General features: G+C 41.6%; 1 protein-coding gene across 1 annotated transcript in view; it reads left to right on the top strand.

Moving 5' to 3' along the window:
- The window catches only part of ano2b (anoctamin 2b), a 73,845-nt gene that overhangs the window by 15,658 nt on the left and 41,692 nt on the right, over positions 1-16,495 (top strand). Inside the window, exons 4-15 of the mRNA XM_060903152.1 lie at positions 624-722; positions 1,057-1,211; positions 1,415-1,469; positions 1,726-1,777; positions 2,374-2,429; positions 2,565-2,612; positions 2,696-2,760; positions 2,893-3,027; positions 3,602-3,762; positions 4,598-4,680; positions 5,048-5,128; positions 6,086-6,172. Of these exons, the coding sequence (XP_060759135.1) occupies positions 624-722; positions 1,057-1,211; positions 1,415-1,469; positions 1,726-1,777; positions 2,374-2,429; positions 2,565-2,612; positions 2,696-2,760; positions 2,893-3,027; positions 3,602-3,762; positions 4,598-4,680; positions 5,048-5,128; positions 6,086-6,172 (1,077 nt within the window). The remainder of the gene's footprint in view (positions 1-623; positions 723-1,056; positions 1,212-1,414; positions 1,470-1,725; positions 1,778-2,373; positions 2,430-2,564; positions 2,613-2,695; positions 2,761-2,892; positions 3,028-3,601; positions 3,763-4,597; positions 4,681-5,047; positions 5,129-6,085; positions 6,173-16,495) is intronic.

Genomic DNA, 16,495 nt, shown 5'->3' with positions numbered 1-16,495 from the left:
ATTTGTAACTGTGATCTACATGCAAAATATTTTTAACACATAATTAATTCCCCAGGGAGAACCTAGAGCGCACCCAACTAAAGCACTGCCCAAAACGCAGACACGAACTCAACAGCTGGGACCCAGGTTATGCCAGCTAGCATAAGGTTTACCAGCGGACACAGTTGCTCAAGATCTCAAAGAGAGAAAGGTGTTTGACAATGGAGCATGACCAGTGGTACAAAACCATGCATTAGTGAAGTTGCTAATTACATGAAGAGAACAGGTTGTCTTTGTCCTGTGTCGTGTCTACATCAAGAAAGAGATAGAGTTATGAAGTTAAAAGGAGGATAGAAATAAAGAAATAAAACAATGCTCAAAACAAGTAATAGGCCAGTGGTGTTGAAACATTTTGGCTTCCATTTTATACTAATGCATTTTACTAGAATTAAAAAAAAAAAGCATTTCAGTATATCATGGTTTTAAACCCAGTTCCGTCACTATTGCAGCACATTCTCATATTTTGAATGGTGTGAAGATTTTGGACTGTTTCTAGTAGATAGTTGAGTTAGTCTGTTAGAAAATACAACTTTCCTGAAGCTCTCTTTCTTGACTCAAGCTCTCTCTGCACGTTTCTCCCTCAGCACAAGGTCTATGGGCAGGGATTTGTCCGGGTACATGCCCCTTGGCAGGTGCTCAGCAGAGAGGCAGAGTTTCTCAAGATCAAGGTGCCCACGAAAAAGGTGTGCCATTTCTGTTCATTTTGTTCTGGAGCCGTCTCCCTACACAGAGTTTTCCTTCATACCATGCAAGAGTGTGGATGTTCAGTCAATACTGGAGTCTGTACTGGAGTCTTGTGAACTACCAAGAAACTTTTACATATGTACCTTTGTGTTGATGTGGTTTTGTAACGGGGACAAGTTTGACAAAGAGCTGTTTCAGTAGATAAAATGTTATACCCACAGAATTTTTTGGACACCCTTTGTATTTACATTGGTTTTATTCTCAGGCATTAGGTTTACGTCTGTAGCTTATTTTTTCCTCATACCATGTTGTTTTATTGCACATCTATCCCAGAGCTATGAGCTGAAAGAAGAGAAGGGTCTGTCGGCAACTATGAACACAGTGTGGAGGAAGTTGAACCAACCGTTTCAACCCAACGTCCCTCACCTGCATCAGCAGAGTCGCACAAAGTTCCTCTCTCAAAGCTTCTCCCGGGACAAGCTCCATCTGTGAGAAATCTCTGGGGATAATTAAGAGGTGGCGGGGGGGGGGGGGGGGGGGGGGGGGGGGGGGGGGGTTGAGAGGAAAAGCGGTATTTACTGAGATTTCTCTGTGTGTCAGAGGCACCTGAGCAAGTCAAAATCGTAAACCCTGATTTATACTTTTAGTTACACCTGTCCTACTTAGCCTCATTATAATTCTCTTGTTTCAGGTACGACATTAAGTGCAAGGACACCTTCTTCGACAATGCCACAAGGAGCCGAATTGTGAGTTCTGTTTTCCCTGTGGCTGGAAAGGTCATCTTGTTTTATTTTAAAGGCATGGCTGTAGTTAAGTGTCCTGATTGTTATGTGAAGGTGTTGGACTAGCATAATTATTTACCCGAAGTCTGAGGTGATTGTGTTCCCTGTGGACATATTACTAGGAAACAATTCCTCTGTGACCTTTTCAGGAAAACTTTGCCTTGTTTGTCTCTCCCTTTCTTTCTGGCTCTCTCACACTCACTCTCTCCCATCCTCCCAGGTGTATGAAATCCTTAGACGAACTGCCTGCACGCGGACCTGCCAAACCATGGGTTAGTAATACAATAAGCCATAACCAATCACAGCATAGTGTTGGAGGAATCCTGAGAAAATCCAGGCCTGACATAAGAGTATCAGTGGGCTCAGTGCTAGTGGAGCAGGTGCTGGAGAGGAATCCATATGCTCTCCTGGATCGCTTTGCTTGGCAGACGGACACTGCCACCAGCTACAGGGGAATTGAGGCTAGCTAACAGAAGGGGTTGGGTTTAGGGTCTCATATCTAGCCTACTCTCTTACTTGCTCATTTCTCCTCTGCCTCATCTACCATCTAAACTGGGACATGCAATCTTAGGATTGGGCTCAGAAGTGAAGCAGGGTCCATGGGGGGCGTGGTGGTCCCTCTAGCTTGTTGCTAGGGAGCCATCTTCGTAATTGAGGGCTAATAGCAAGAGTGTACATGTTGTTCCTTTGAGGACTGCTTAATTACTTTGATTAAAGCTTGTGTTCTATATGTCAGTTTCCTTCCGTTTTGAAAAGCTAGTGTGCTGCATTCACATAAAGCAGGGCAGGCAGTCCTGTCATGACCGTCAGATGGATATCCCTGAGGTAGTGTGTTGTGATATATTGTGATTTTTCTTCTTGCCTACAGGCATCACTACATTAATAGCTAAAGGGGTGTATGACTCTGCCTTCCCTCTGCACGATGTAAGATGATTCTTCGTATTTCTTAAACTCTTTGTTTATCGGACCCATTTTACTGATTATTAAATGAAGTGTCACGATATTCTGCCTTTCGAGAATTCATTGTTGTTAATGTGATGCTTTTATTATTGCCTACAGGGAGACTTCAAGGACTCTAGACAAGCAGAACAGAAGAATGAGAGACAGGTGAGTAGCAATTTTATTGTATAAACTAATCAAACACAATGTTATTTGTAATCATGAATCCTAAACGCTTCGAATTGTTACAGCTGTTACATAATGAATGGGCAAGATATGGAGCATTTTACAAATATCAGCCTGTTGATCTTATCAGGTACATCTATATTTTTATACATAACTATACATTTTGCTCTTAACCAGATACTGTGACTGCTTTTTGTGCTTATTGACATGACCATGGTTTCTGGAGGCTTTTGCCATACTTGCTTTTACTTTTTGCCCTCAGAAAATACTTTGGGGAGAAGATAGGCCTCTACTTTGCCTGGCTTGGTGTTTACACTCAGCTGCTGGCTTTGGCATCTGTGGTAGGCATCATCGTGTTCCTGTACGGCTGTTTCACCATCGAGACCAATGTTCCTAGGTATGAGGCAGTGTGTGGCCACTAGGCATTAGGCTTAAAGTGTGTGTGGGTGTGAGGATGAAAGGGCCTGGAAGGCCAACCTGAGGGGGCAGGAGTGTATTCAGAGTCATGGTCTGCTAACCTCAACCTCAGGTTGCAATTGTAGGACATTTATGTACAATAAAAATGTTGCTTGGGTCATTTGTAGTGCATCAGACAGGTACAAGTATACACACAGGGGGGCATAAGGCAAATTTATTTACATCATTGGACTTCTGATGAAATAGACAAGGAAGAGTTTTACTATATCATATGGTTTTTAGAGATTACATATGTCTGAGGAATATAGTTAACAGAAAATGTCAACACAATTCTGAATACAGTGTGAATCTATTAAATAGTTGTATTTATTATGAAGATGATAATCTTGATTATCTTGATATGGATATTAATGAAACGTGTGACAAGTTGTGATCAGTTGTTTTGAATCAACTGCATATGATTCACTCAGTCATGTCACAGTTGGGAATGACTCATGTAGAAGTCTACTATGTCGTGTTGGACCGATATGTCCTTTGTCTAATTTTTGTTTCAGTCTGGAGATGTGTGATGAGAAACAAAACTTCACTATGTGCCCTCTTTGTGATCGTGGCTGCGATTATTGGCACTTGAGCACAGCCTGTGGCACTGCCCGTGCTAGCCACCTCTTTGACAACCCAGCCACTGTCTTCTTTGCCATCTTCATGTCCCTCTGGGGTAGGCATCATCCTCTTCTCCCTCACCTTTGCTTTATGTTCTTCTTCCATCTGTCCTTCTCAAATTTGTCTTCTAAAGTAAGGCCAAACATAACATAGGCCCATTTTTTTTGTGCACTGCCTCAACATTCCCTTGTTCTGATGAATGTAAGACTCAGGTAACAGGCTGTGGTAGTAAGCAGATCTGTTGGTGTGTCTCTATGGAGATGGAGATTTAAAAAAAAAACAAACAAACTTGTGTGTACAGTATGTGTGGGAGATTAACAGTCTGGGTATAGTGTTACCTGTGTCTATCAGTGGCTGCGTGGGCTCAAGGCTCCATCATCGGCCTTTCTCATGCAGCTTTTGTAAAAGCCCTTTGTCTTTCACTGCTGCATGTGGCAACAGGGTATACACATTATTTCTTATATGCAAGCACTTACCCTGGGTTGGGTTGGGGAGATGGTCAGATGGAATACGGTATATACAGTATACCGTATGTGCAATGGTCTGGGTATACAATCATGCACCTGCCTCTCTGTGTACAATCTTGCACCAATGAATATCATCAGCTGATATCACTGACATTTGCTTATGTTTTTCAGACTGATGGTAAACATTTATTCAAGGTGAATGGGATGATACGTCACCGCAGATATGATTACTTATTATCTAGTTTCTAAGTGTGCTCAAGCTGATAGAGATGACAATTGTAATAGAATATGTAAACGATTGACGTTATTAATGAGTTATCCTCTCATTTTCGCAGTTATGTAATAAGTTTCATTTGTCGTTTCATCTCCTTTTTCCTCCTTTTCTCCCTTCTCATATCACTTTCTCTTGGTTCCCTCATAAAGCCGTAATGTTTCTGGAGCACTGGAAACGCAGACAGAACACTTTGAACTACAGCTGGAATATGACGGGAATGGAGGAAGAAGAGGTTTGTGTCTTACACTCACAGTAGACATTTGTTTAATGAAAATAATGGCTAGATTGCTTACTGTTTTAATTCATTACATTTTAAATTTGATTTGAATTTGTTTTAAGTTATACTTGAATTTGATCATACAATTTGAACACTCACCTTTCTATCTTGAAAATGCAATTTTCCCCATATCAGGAACGAGCAAAGGTTTGACATTTTTTCTTTTATAACCCTTCCATCCCAAGTTGTCCAAGCTTGGTGTGTGCCCTTGGTTTGCTGTGGATTTTGACCTGTTTGAATGGTTTGAAAATCTTCCAATTGAAGCCAGTGAATTACATACAGAATGTGAATGAAATATTATTGTTTGATTTCCCATCTGCAGGAGCATCCCCGGCCTAAATATGAAACATTACTCCTTCAGAAGAGACAGAGGAAGAGGAGAAACAAAAAGAACAAAAGAGAGGTGGGTAGTTTTCTAACACAATGCTGAAAGCTCTACTGAAGTAATCACTGTTTTATTTGCATTTCTCTACAAACTGGAAGTTTTCTTTTAGGTTTTGTCTTCAAGAAAAAATAAAAACACCTTAACTGAAGGATGCCACCACATACTTTTAGTTATTGTTTTGAATAATCGTCATCATCACTGCCGAACCTAATCCGGGCTTGAGGCGAACCATGTTTGGTTGACTTGGCCAGAATTGCAGCAGTAGGGTGGCCGGTTCCTTTCTGCACACTTACACACACTCACATTCACACCTATGAGCAATTCAGAGTAGCCAGTTAACCAAACTGCATGTTTTTGGACTGTGGGGGAAACCGGAGCACCTGGAGGAAACCCACGCAGATACGGACAGAACATGCAAACTCCATACACAAAGGCCCCTGTCGGCCACTGGACTCAAACCCAGAACCTTCTTGCTGTGAGGCAACAGTGCTAACCACTACACCACTGTGCTGCCCGTTTCGAATAATAACTAACCTTAAATGGATGTCTTGCTTTTCCTCTCTGCAGAACTGTCACCAAGGAGTAAAGCACTTGAAGTGTATATGTTTTCTTTTCTCTGAAGCAATTAGAATGAGGATTTAGGGGTAGAGGGCTTGTGCCAAACGCTGCCAGCTTGCAGCAAACCCCACCATGATGCACTACTCTGGCTGTAGTCATCTGGTGCTATAAAATGGTGGGCTGCTCCAGGTTTTGCCACGGCCGAAGGAGTGGGATGGGGAAAGAGGGAGAGCGAGGGAGAGAGAATGTGAGATGTAGGTACGTAGGTAGAGAAAAGTGAGCAAGCAATGGAGAGGAGGTGAGAGCGCAGCTTCTCTGTCCATGAGCAGCGCTGGTGCCTGGCTGGAGCTCCTAACCGCTAGTGTTTTTAGTGTTGTTACCTGTTAGTGTGTGATCCGTGGGCTCTGTCTGTTCCAGCCTCAGAAAAGTGTGGAGGAGAGCAGCGATCCAGGCAAGGACAAATGGAGACAGTGGTTGCTGTCTGCCATGGCTGCAGGGAACCCGGTAAATGCTGATCTTTCTCTTTGTTTCTCGCCCACTGTAGTTCCTCTAGAGCAATGATCACGATTTCTGCTCCTGTCCAATAGAATTTAATTCAACCCTAATCAAGTAACTGATTATCAGGAAATTGTGTGTTTTGATTAAGGTTGAAACAAAATTCTGTTCAAAGGTCACTGCTCTGATCACTGCTCTCGAGCTGCTGCACCTGCTTTCATGCTTCTCTGAAACTTGCTCTCTATCTCTTTCTTTCTCTCTCTCTGTCTCTAAATTTTTTTCTTACTGTGGGACAGCAAGATTTTCCCCTCTCCTCTTGTATAATTATGGCCTCTGGTCCTTCCTTTCTTAGTTACTGGGCTCTGGATCTGCTTTTCTGATACTGCTTTGCTGTCAGTAGCTGATTTTGGCCAGTTCTGGATTTGCCTTCTTTAGCATGTATGCTAGAGGGGGCTTGAGCTTTCATTTTATCTTTGTTTTGGTTGTAAACTTTTTCAGTTCAGTTGAAGTCTAGGTGGGGCTTTGGAAGCGTTTTAGTACTCTTAGTATGCAGCTGGGATCAGGGTAGTGCCATTCATGTGCGCTGTTTTGTTGGAAAGTATTTTAGTACTTAGCTGGTATGAGTGTTGTTTCTGTGTGATATTTTGTTACACTTTGTTTATGTATACAGAAAATAAAACTAAAGTTGACTGCAGTGTTAAGATAATTGGCTCTGGCAATACCACCTCACTGTGGTATAGCTGACCTATAGGTGAGATGATAATAATAATAATAATAATAATAATAATAATAATAATAATATTCTGCGATGACCTGGTGACTTGTCCAGGGTGTACCCCGCCTCTTGCCCATAGTCAGCTGGGATAGGCTCCAGCTTGCCTGCGACCCTGTAGAACAGGATAAGCAGCTACAGATAATGGATGGATGGATGGATGGATGGAAAATAATATCTACAACGTATGTAATTCATCATATGTTTACTGCTTGATATACTGATGTAATACTTAATACCATTATTTATTCCGGTCTCAAAACCTTAATAACCCAAATGTTCTGTGATTGTTATACTGTATGTCACAATCCACATCAAGAATTACAAAGGCCAAAGCACTTCTTCATTCCAGTATGACTTTTTGAACTCAAGAAGCTAATGAGTTCTTTTAAAATGAGTAAGAAGATATATCTAGTCATGCTTCTCCATGTGTCACTAAGCATATAAGAGGATTAGAAAAGTATTAGATTAGAAAAACTTTCACTTTAGCTGTACACATTAAAGGCAACAATAATAATCTAATCCCAATCCTTTTTATTTTCATTTTCAAGTTCACAAGTTCTTCTGAAGTGAAAATGTCTTCCACAGTGCAGTTGTTCTTGCTTCTGCAAGTCACAGAAAGTGCCTAGCATGCTGTATCATATGGGTGAATAATTAATCTTGATTATGGTCAAGATATTTCATTTCCTCAATGAATGAAATAAAATCTCATCTCATCTCATTATCTGTAGCCGCTTTATCCTGTTCTACAGGGTCGCAGGCAAGCTGGAGCCTATCCCAGCTGACTACGGGCGAGAGGCGGGGTACACCCTGGACAAGTCGCCAGGTCATCACAGGGCTGACACACAGACAACCATTCACACTCACATACACACCTACGGTCAATTTAGAGTCACCAGTTAACCTAACCTGCATGTCTTTGGACTGTGGGGGAAACCGGAGCACCCGGAGGAAACCCACACGGACACGGGGAGAACATGCAAACTCCGCACAGAAAGGCCCTCGCTGGCCACGGGGCTTGAACCCAGACCTTCTTGCTGTGAGGCAACAGCGCTAACCACTACACCACCGTGCCACCTGAAATAAAATCAGTTGTGATATTGATGGGCTTAGTTAAAGGTAGCTGATTGGCTTGTGTTAGATAATAATTTATGTGAGGTAATGTTAAATATTGATGTTTATTGCCAGATGCATCAGAACACAAGTTCCTCATTAAGTTGTTCAACTCTGTAATTTGTTGTATGCAGTAATGGTTTATTTATTGGTGTAGTGAGTGATGGCTTAGTAATTGTGACAAATAACTATGGTTTGAGCATTCAGCAATATACAGTGCCTTGCAAAAGTATTCATACCCCTTGAACTTTTTCATATTTTTCCACCTTACAACCACGAACTTAAAAGTTTTTTATTGAGATTTTATGTGATAGATCAACACAGAGTAGCACATAATTGTGAAGTGAAACAAAAATGATAAATGGTCTTCAAAATTTTAAACAAATAGAAATCTGAAAAATGTGATGTGCATTAGTATTCAGCCCCCCTGCGTCAATACTTTGCAGAGCCACCTTTTGCTGCAATTACAGCTGCAAGTCTTTTGTGGTATGTCTCTACCAGCTTTGCACATCTAGACACTGAAATTTTTGCCCATTCTTCTTTGCAAAATAGCTCAAGCTCAGCCAGATTGGATGGAGAGCGTCTGTGAACAGCAATTTTCAAGTCTTGCCACAGATGCTCAATGGGATTTAGGTCTGGACTTTGACTGGGCCATTCTAACACATGAATATTCTTTGATCTAAACCATTCCATTGTAGCTCTGGCTGTATGTTTAGGGTCATTGTCTTGCTGGAAGGTGAATCTCCTTCCCAGTCTCAAGTCTTTTGCAGCCTCCAACAGGTTTTCTTCCAGGATTGCCCTGTATTTAGCTCCATCCATCTTCCCATCAACTCTGACAAGCTTCCCTGTCCCTGCTGAAGAAAAGCATCCCCATAGCATGATGCTGCCACCACCATGTTTCACAGTGGGGATGGTGTGTGCAGGGTGATGAGCAGTGTTAGTTTTCCGCCACACACAGCGCTTTGCATTTAGGCCAAAAAGTTCAACTTTGGTCTCATCTGACCAAAGCACCTTCTTCCACATGTTTGCTGTGTCCCCTACATTTCTTATGCCTGTCTTTCAACAATGGCTTTCTTCTTGCCACTCTTCCAAAAAGGCCAGATTTGTGGAGTGTACGACTTATAGTTGTCCTGTGCACAGATTCTCCCACCTGAGCTGTGGATTTCTGCAGCTCCTCCAGAGTGATCATGGGCCTCTTGGCTGCTTCTCTGACCAGTGCTCTCCTTGATCGCTCTGTCAGTTTAGGTGGACGGCCATGTCTTGGTAGGTTTGCAGTTGTGCCATACTTTTTCCATTTTTGAATGATGGATTGAACAGTGCTTCTTGAGATGTTCAGAGCTTGGGATATTTTTTTTATAACCTAACCCTGCTTTAAACTTCTCCAGAACTTTATCCCTGACCTGTCTGGTGAGCTCTTTGGTCTTCATGATGCTGTTTGTTCTTCAGTGTTCTCTAACAAACCACTGAGGCCTTCACAGAACAAGTGTATTTATGCTGAGAGTAAATTACACACAGTAGGACTCTATTAATGAATTAGATGACTTCTGAAGGTAATTGATTGCACTGGATTGTATTTAGAGGTATCAGAGTACAGGGGGCTGAATACTAATGCACACCACATTTTTCAGATTTTTATTTGTTTAAAGCTTTGAAGACCATTTATCATTTTCATTTCACTTCACAATTATGTGCTACTCTGTGTTGGTCTATCACATAAAATCTCAATTAAAAAACTTTTAAGTTCGTGGTTGTAAGGTGGAAAAATGTGAAAAAGTTCAAGGGGTATGAATACTTTTGCAAGGCACTGTAAATGCAAATCTAATTGATGCCAGTATTCTATACCCCTGCTGTATGGAAAAAAGACAGATATTCTGATCTCTTGAAATAATTGGAGAAGTTCACTTTATGGCATTGATTTTGAATATTTCAGCAATGTCTAAAATCTACTGGTTATTTAAATTGACTTTTTGGAGTTTGGAAACTGATTCCTATTGGACATTTTAAAAATGAAACTTCTTAAGAAACAAACAAACAAAAAAACCCACCTTCAATTGGTGTTACATTAAATATACAGGGTGTTATTAAAAAAATTGATATACTTTCACAATCTAATAACTTTGCCAGTTCTCATTCAGTTGACCACAAATTTTAACAGCATGTGTGGAAACAGGTCAAAATTTTATATTTAATATTTTTATCTATTTAGGTATAGAAATCCCATTTGCTGGAAAAGAAAAGGCGTTTTGTGTGTTAGAGTACGCTCGAACACAGTCGAACAAGACTGGGCAGTGTGCATTTATGAGAAAATTCTCTAAAAATGCACGAACTGCAATGCAGATTTGGACATGGCACAAAAAGTTCAAAGAGGAAGGCTGTCTGTGTGTATCTGTGTGTCTGTGTCTCAGGCGGCGCACATATTGAAAATTTGTGAAATCGTTCATGGAACCCACATATCTTTGAATTTCTCATTCAAATTTTGAGGAATAAATCTTATATTGCTCAACATTCAGCCTGTTCAGTTTCATTTGCCTAGACCAGGGGTTCCCAAACTTTTCCATGCCAAGGCCCCCCAAACAGCATTAGCTTCTGGCCGGGGACCCCCTTTGCAAACCCACAGACAATGCTACAAAATATGTAAAGAAACATCAACTTTTAGAATGTTTTCTCTTACTTTTATTCAATAGTCAATAATTGTTACATTTGTTTAGCATAAGAATATTATTAACTAGCATGTTTTCAACACAAATATTTTCGCACTGAACAATAAACTGTACAACCTCCTGTAGTACCTGATTCAACTCGTTATCCATCCTTTTTGCGACCAGTGCCTCGCGATGGAGCATGCAGTGTGTGGCCACTACATGCGGGGCCTTCTGCTTAATGAGAGCGGTCACTCCACTGATCTTCCCGGTCATTGCCGCGGCTCCGTCCAAACACCCCCCCACACAACGGGTCCAGTCCAATCCATTAGACTCGATGTAATCGTCCAAAACTTGAAAAATGTCTTTCCCAGTAGTTCTTCTTTCAAGTGCTTTACAAAATAGTATTTCCTCCACAAATCTTTGCTGTGAAATAAATCTGATGTACACAAGCAGTTGGGCCTCATTGGATAAATCTGTGCTCTCATCCAGCTGAAGTGCGAAGTATTTGCTGGCTCTCACCTGCTCCAACAGCTGAGCAGATACATCTTGAGCCATGTCACCAATCCGTCGGCTCACGGTGTTATCAGAGAATGGGACAGCATCGATTTTTTTGGCAGCATCCTCACCAAGCAATTCTCGGATAATGTCTTTGGCGGCTGGTAAAATCAAATCTTCTCCAATTGAGTGAGGTTTTTTAGCACGAGCAATGTGGTACGAGGCTAAAAATTATGCCTTCAGGGTCCACTCGGGGACAGTAGCTTGCTGGGTGAATGCAGCAGATTGCCTGACCAAATGCTCTTCTTTGCGTCTGAAGAAATCTACTGGTTTTTTGGCATCTGTCGGATGTTTTTGTACCAAGTGACGCTGAAGTTTCGAAAGTTTTAAGCATTCGTTTGACAGGGTCTCCAGACAGAGGACGCATTTCGGGCAATCATGGCCATTTTTCTGTATGGCTGTAAAGCCATACTTAATGTATGCTGCCTCATATTTTCGGATTTTAGTTGGCCAGGACTTCTTAGTTTTTTTCGCAGCAGTGTCCTCCACAGCAGGGCTGTTGGTTTGTTCCTTCGGTCTCTTCTTCAAAAACCTGTCCATTTTGCGCTAGCAATACGCTAGCTTGAGGAGCAAAGCAGCTTGATAAATGGTGCAAACCGCAACGTCACAGGCAATCGGAGAGATGAGCATGGCAAACAACGTTTCGATATGATGTATTATTATTAATAATTATATTTTATAATAATTATTAAAAAACTAATTACAATATATTTAATAATAATTATTTTAAAAAAGTATATATTTTTTTCACAATTTTTTTGTTATCATCCCTCCAACTTTCTGAGGCCCCCTAGCGCCCCCTGGCGGCCCCCCAGGGCTCCGCAGCCCTCACTTTGAAAACCACTGGCCTAGACTATGTAGTTTATGGGATATTTACAGCTCAAATAATATCAATTTTTTTTAATCACCCTGTACTTAACCTTCTGTATGTGTGTCCCAAACCTTGAGGTAGCTATCTCACTGGGTTTTATGTTTCATTGGTGTTTGCCATGTATATAGCAAGATAATTTGTGTCTGAGGAGCTGTATGTACCAAGTCCCTCAGAGAAAGTATGCTTATAATGAATTAGCTCCTTTTGTCAGTGCCAAAATTACTGTATCTGTGGACAATGAGTTGATTCTAGGTCAGCTCTCATTTTTAAAGAGGTGTGATACCCATGGGCCATTGTGTGCAATGTGGACACAATGTTTGACCCAACTACAATCGGTTTACTCCTATATGGTACATTGTTTCCACCAATTGCACAGAAGCGTCATAGTATAAAGCGAAGTATTATATTATGCTTGCATTGCAGTTGTGAGCTTGAGTTTCTTTTTCTTTTTTTTTAGATAGTGCTTGATCCTGAGACCTTTGTATTGTGATCAGATGGCATGTTGACAGTGAAGTGAAGATATTTGACTAATATTTCTTACTTGGTCTCCCCACGAATTTTCCTGTTGTAATTCTGCCCAGAGTGATTGAAATAAAAAAAAAGAATCATGCGAAAAATTAGTCATGTCAGTCAAGGGTTATTAATTGAATGGCACAGCTGTGACAGGAATACAGGCTTGGAAGCTGTCAGTCAAACAGACATATATGCTGTACGATAACATTTTCAGAAATACTGCTGTATCATACCATATGTAAAGTGCCTTGTACCTGTGCTGTTATATTTCAAAGGTGTGAAATCTCTCAGCTGTCTGTGTCTCTCCATGACAACTGTATTTCTTGTCAGGTCTGGTTATGATATAACAGAAGACCAAACAAATGCTTTTTTATTTTATTAAAAAAAAAAGGTTAATGTTGTGTATAAAAACCCTTTTAATAAAAAATTAATCAAAAGAAGCATTTGGTTGGTCTTCTGTCATTAACTATAGTTTTACATTTATTTACTCATATTTATTTATCTATAATTATCTATAATACAGAAATGTCCAACTTTTGAAAATAATGTTCATTTCAACACTCAATACTTGGTTGGGGCTCCTTTACCATGAATTACTGCATCAATGTGGCATGGCATGGAGGCGATCAGCCTGTGGCACTGCTGAGGTGTTGTTGAAGCCTAGGTTGCTTTGACAGCGGCCTTCAGCTCATCTGTATTTTTGGGTCAGGTGTTTCTCATCTTCCTCGTGACAATACCCCAAAGATTCTCTCAGGGGTTCAGATCAGGCGAGTTGGCTGATCAATCAAGTACAGTAATATCATGGTCAGCAAACCATTTGGTAATAGATTTGACACTGTGGGCAGGTGCCAAGTTCTGCTGGGAAAGGAAATCAGCATCTTCATAAAGCTTGTCAGCACATAGAAGTATGAAGTGCTCTAAAAATCTCCTGGTAGATGGCTGCGTTGACTTTGGACTTGATAAAACACAGTGGACCAACACGAACAGATGACATGGCACCCCAAATCATCATAGACTGCAGAAACTTCACACTTGACTTCAAACACCTTGGATTCTGTGCCTCTCCACTCTTCCTCCAGACTCTAGGACCGTGATTTCCAACTGAAATGCAAAATTTACTTTTATCTGAAAAGGGGACTTTGGACCACTGAGCAACAGTACATTTTTTTCTCGCCTTAGCCCAGGTAAGATGCTTCTGACATTGTTTCTGGTTCAGGAGTGGCTTGATATTAGGAATGTGACAATTGTAGCCCTTTTCCTGAAGATGTCTGTGTGTGGTGTCTCTTGATGCACTGACACCAGCCTCAGTCCACTCCTTGTGAAGCTCTCCCAACTTCTTGAATCGACTTTTCTTGGCAATCTTCCCAAGGCTGTGGTCATCCCTGATGCTTGTGCACCTTTTCCAGCCAGCCTTTTCAGCAATGAAATTTTTAGCAAAGAAAGGAAAAAGAAAAAACTTACAATAACCTGGTTACACAAGTATATAGACACCTTAACAAATACTTTGTTAAAGCATCTTTTGCTTATAATACAGTACTATAGTCTTTTTGAGTAAGAGTCTGTCAACTTGTGTACTTTCTGATTGCCAATTTTATGCCACTCTTCCTTGGAACAATGTTCCGGCTCTATCAGATTGATAGGACAGGGGATGTTTTGTGCGAAGCACTCAAGTCATTCCACAGATTTTCAATAGGATTTTTGTCTGGGCAATGACTGGGTCATCCCAAAACACTGATCTTCTTCTGAAGCCATTCCTTTGTTGACTTGGATTTGTGCTTTGGTTTTATATTGTGCTGAATGGTGAAAATTTACTTCAGCTATCTGCAGGTTTTGTGCTAAAATAAGTAGTGTTTGGAGCTGTACACAAATCTTTCTACAGTAACTCAAGGGTGTCCAAAATCTGGCCCCCGGGCCAAATGCTGTCTGTGGCTTTTGTTAGAATTTTTCTGTTTACTTGATGGTGGCTGCAGACTGTGTTAGCATGGCTTGCTAAAATGCAGGAGCCCCCCCCCCCGATTACACCTGCAAATTAATTTACTGAATAATATTTAGTCATAGCTACAAACAAAAAGCACAGAGTTAATAGTGAAAAGGGATGATTTCAAAAGAGCTGACATCACTAAGCATGGAAAACCTTTTGTGAATCTTCAAGGAGTCCTTGCTGAAGGTGGATTTGCAACCAAATATCCATCCATCCATCCATCCATCCATCCATCCATCCATTATCTGTAGCCGCTTATCCTGTACAGGGTCGCAGGCAAGCTGGAGCCTATCCTACCTGACTATGGGCAAGAGACGGGGTACACCCTGGACAAGTCGGCAGGTCATTGCAGGGCTGATACGTAGAGACAAACAACCATTCACACTCACATTCACACCTATGGTCAATTTAGAGCCACCAATTAGCCTAATCTACATATCTTTGGACTGTGAGGGAAAACGGAGTACCTAGAGGAAACCCACGCAGACATGGGGAGAACATGCAAACTCCACACAGAAAGGCCCTCGTCAGCCGCTGGGCTCGAACCCAGGACCTTCTTGCTGTGAGGCGACAGTGCTAACCACTACACCTCTGTGGCGCCCAACCAAATATCTCATCTCATTATCTCTAGCCGCTTTATCCTGTTCTACAGGGTCGCAGGCAAGCTGGAGCCTATCCCAGCTGACTATGGGTCGAAAGGCGGGGTACACCCTGGACAAGTCGCCAGGTCATCACAGGGCTGACACATAGACACAGACAACCATTCACACTCACATTCACACCTACAGTCAATTTAGAGTCACCAGTTAACCTAACCTGCATGTCTTTGGACTGTGGGGGAAACCGGAGCACCCGGAGGAAACCCACGCGGACACGGGGAGAACATGCAAACTCCACACAGAAAGGCCCTCGTCGGCCACAGGGCTCGAACCCGGACCTTCTTGCTGTGAGGCGACAGCGCTAACCACTACACCACTGTGCCGCCTCCAACCACTCCCAGAAATGGGGGTGGGGGACCACATAAAACTCCACTCTTCACCTGATTTGGATGTAAATACCCTCAAATTAAAGCTGAAAGTCTGAAGCTGAAAGTGCTTTTGTTACAATTTTGTTACAACTGTGTTAGCATGGCTTGCAAATTAATTTACTGAAAGATATTTAGTCATGGGCGGCACGGTGGTGTAGAGGTTAGCGCTGTTGCCTCACAGCAAGAAGGTCCTGGGTTTGAGCCCAGTGGCCGGCGAGGGCCTTTCTGTGTGGAGTTTGCATGCTCTCCCCGTGTCCACATGGGTTTCTTCCGGGTGCTCCGGTTTCCCCCACAGTCCAAAGGCATGCAGATTAGGCCAATTGGTGGCTCTAAATTGACCGTAGGTGTGAGTGTGAATGGGTGTCTGTGTCTATGTGTTAGCCCTGCGATGACCTGTCGACTTGTCCAGGGTGTACCCCGGCTCTCACCCATAGTCAGCTGGGATAGGCTCCAGCTTACCTCCGACCCTGTTGGACAGGATAAGCGGCTACAGATAATGGATGGATGGATATTTAGTCATTAGTAATTTGATTGTGTGTGTAAATTGTCATTAGTAATTTGAGCTCCGATATATTGTGGTCAACGTATTCATTAGTAATTTGAGGTCTGATATATTGTGGTCAACATATTCATTAGTAATTTGAGCTTCGATAAATTGTGGTAGACATATTCATTAGTAATTTGAGCTCCGATATATTGTGGTCAACGTATTCATTAGTAATTTGAGGTCTGATATATTGTGGTCAACATATTCATTAGTAATTTGAGCTTCGATAAATTGTGGTAGACATATTCATTAGTAATTTGAGCTCCGATATATTGTGGTCAACGTATTCATTAGTAATTTGAGGTCTGATA

The sequence above is a fragment of the Neoarius graeffei genome, chromosome 21 (genome assembly GCF_027579695.1).
Source record: "Neoarius graeffei isolate fNeoGra1 chromosome 21, fNeoGra1.pri, whole genome shotgun sequence".
Taxonomy (NCBI): Eukaryota; Metazoa; Chordata; class Actinopteri; order Siluriformes; family Ariidae; genus Neoarius; species Neoarius graeffei.
The sequence above is the reverse complement of the archived record's forward strand: the minus strand, read 5'-3'. Positions and strand labels throughout refer to the sequence as shown.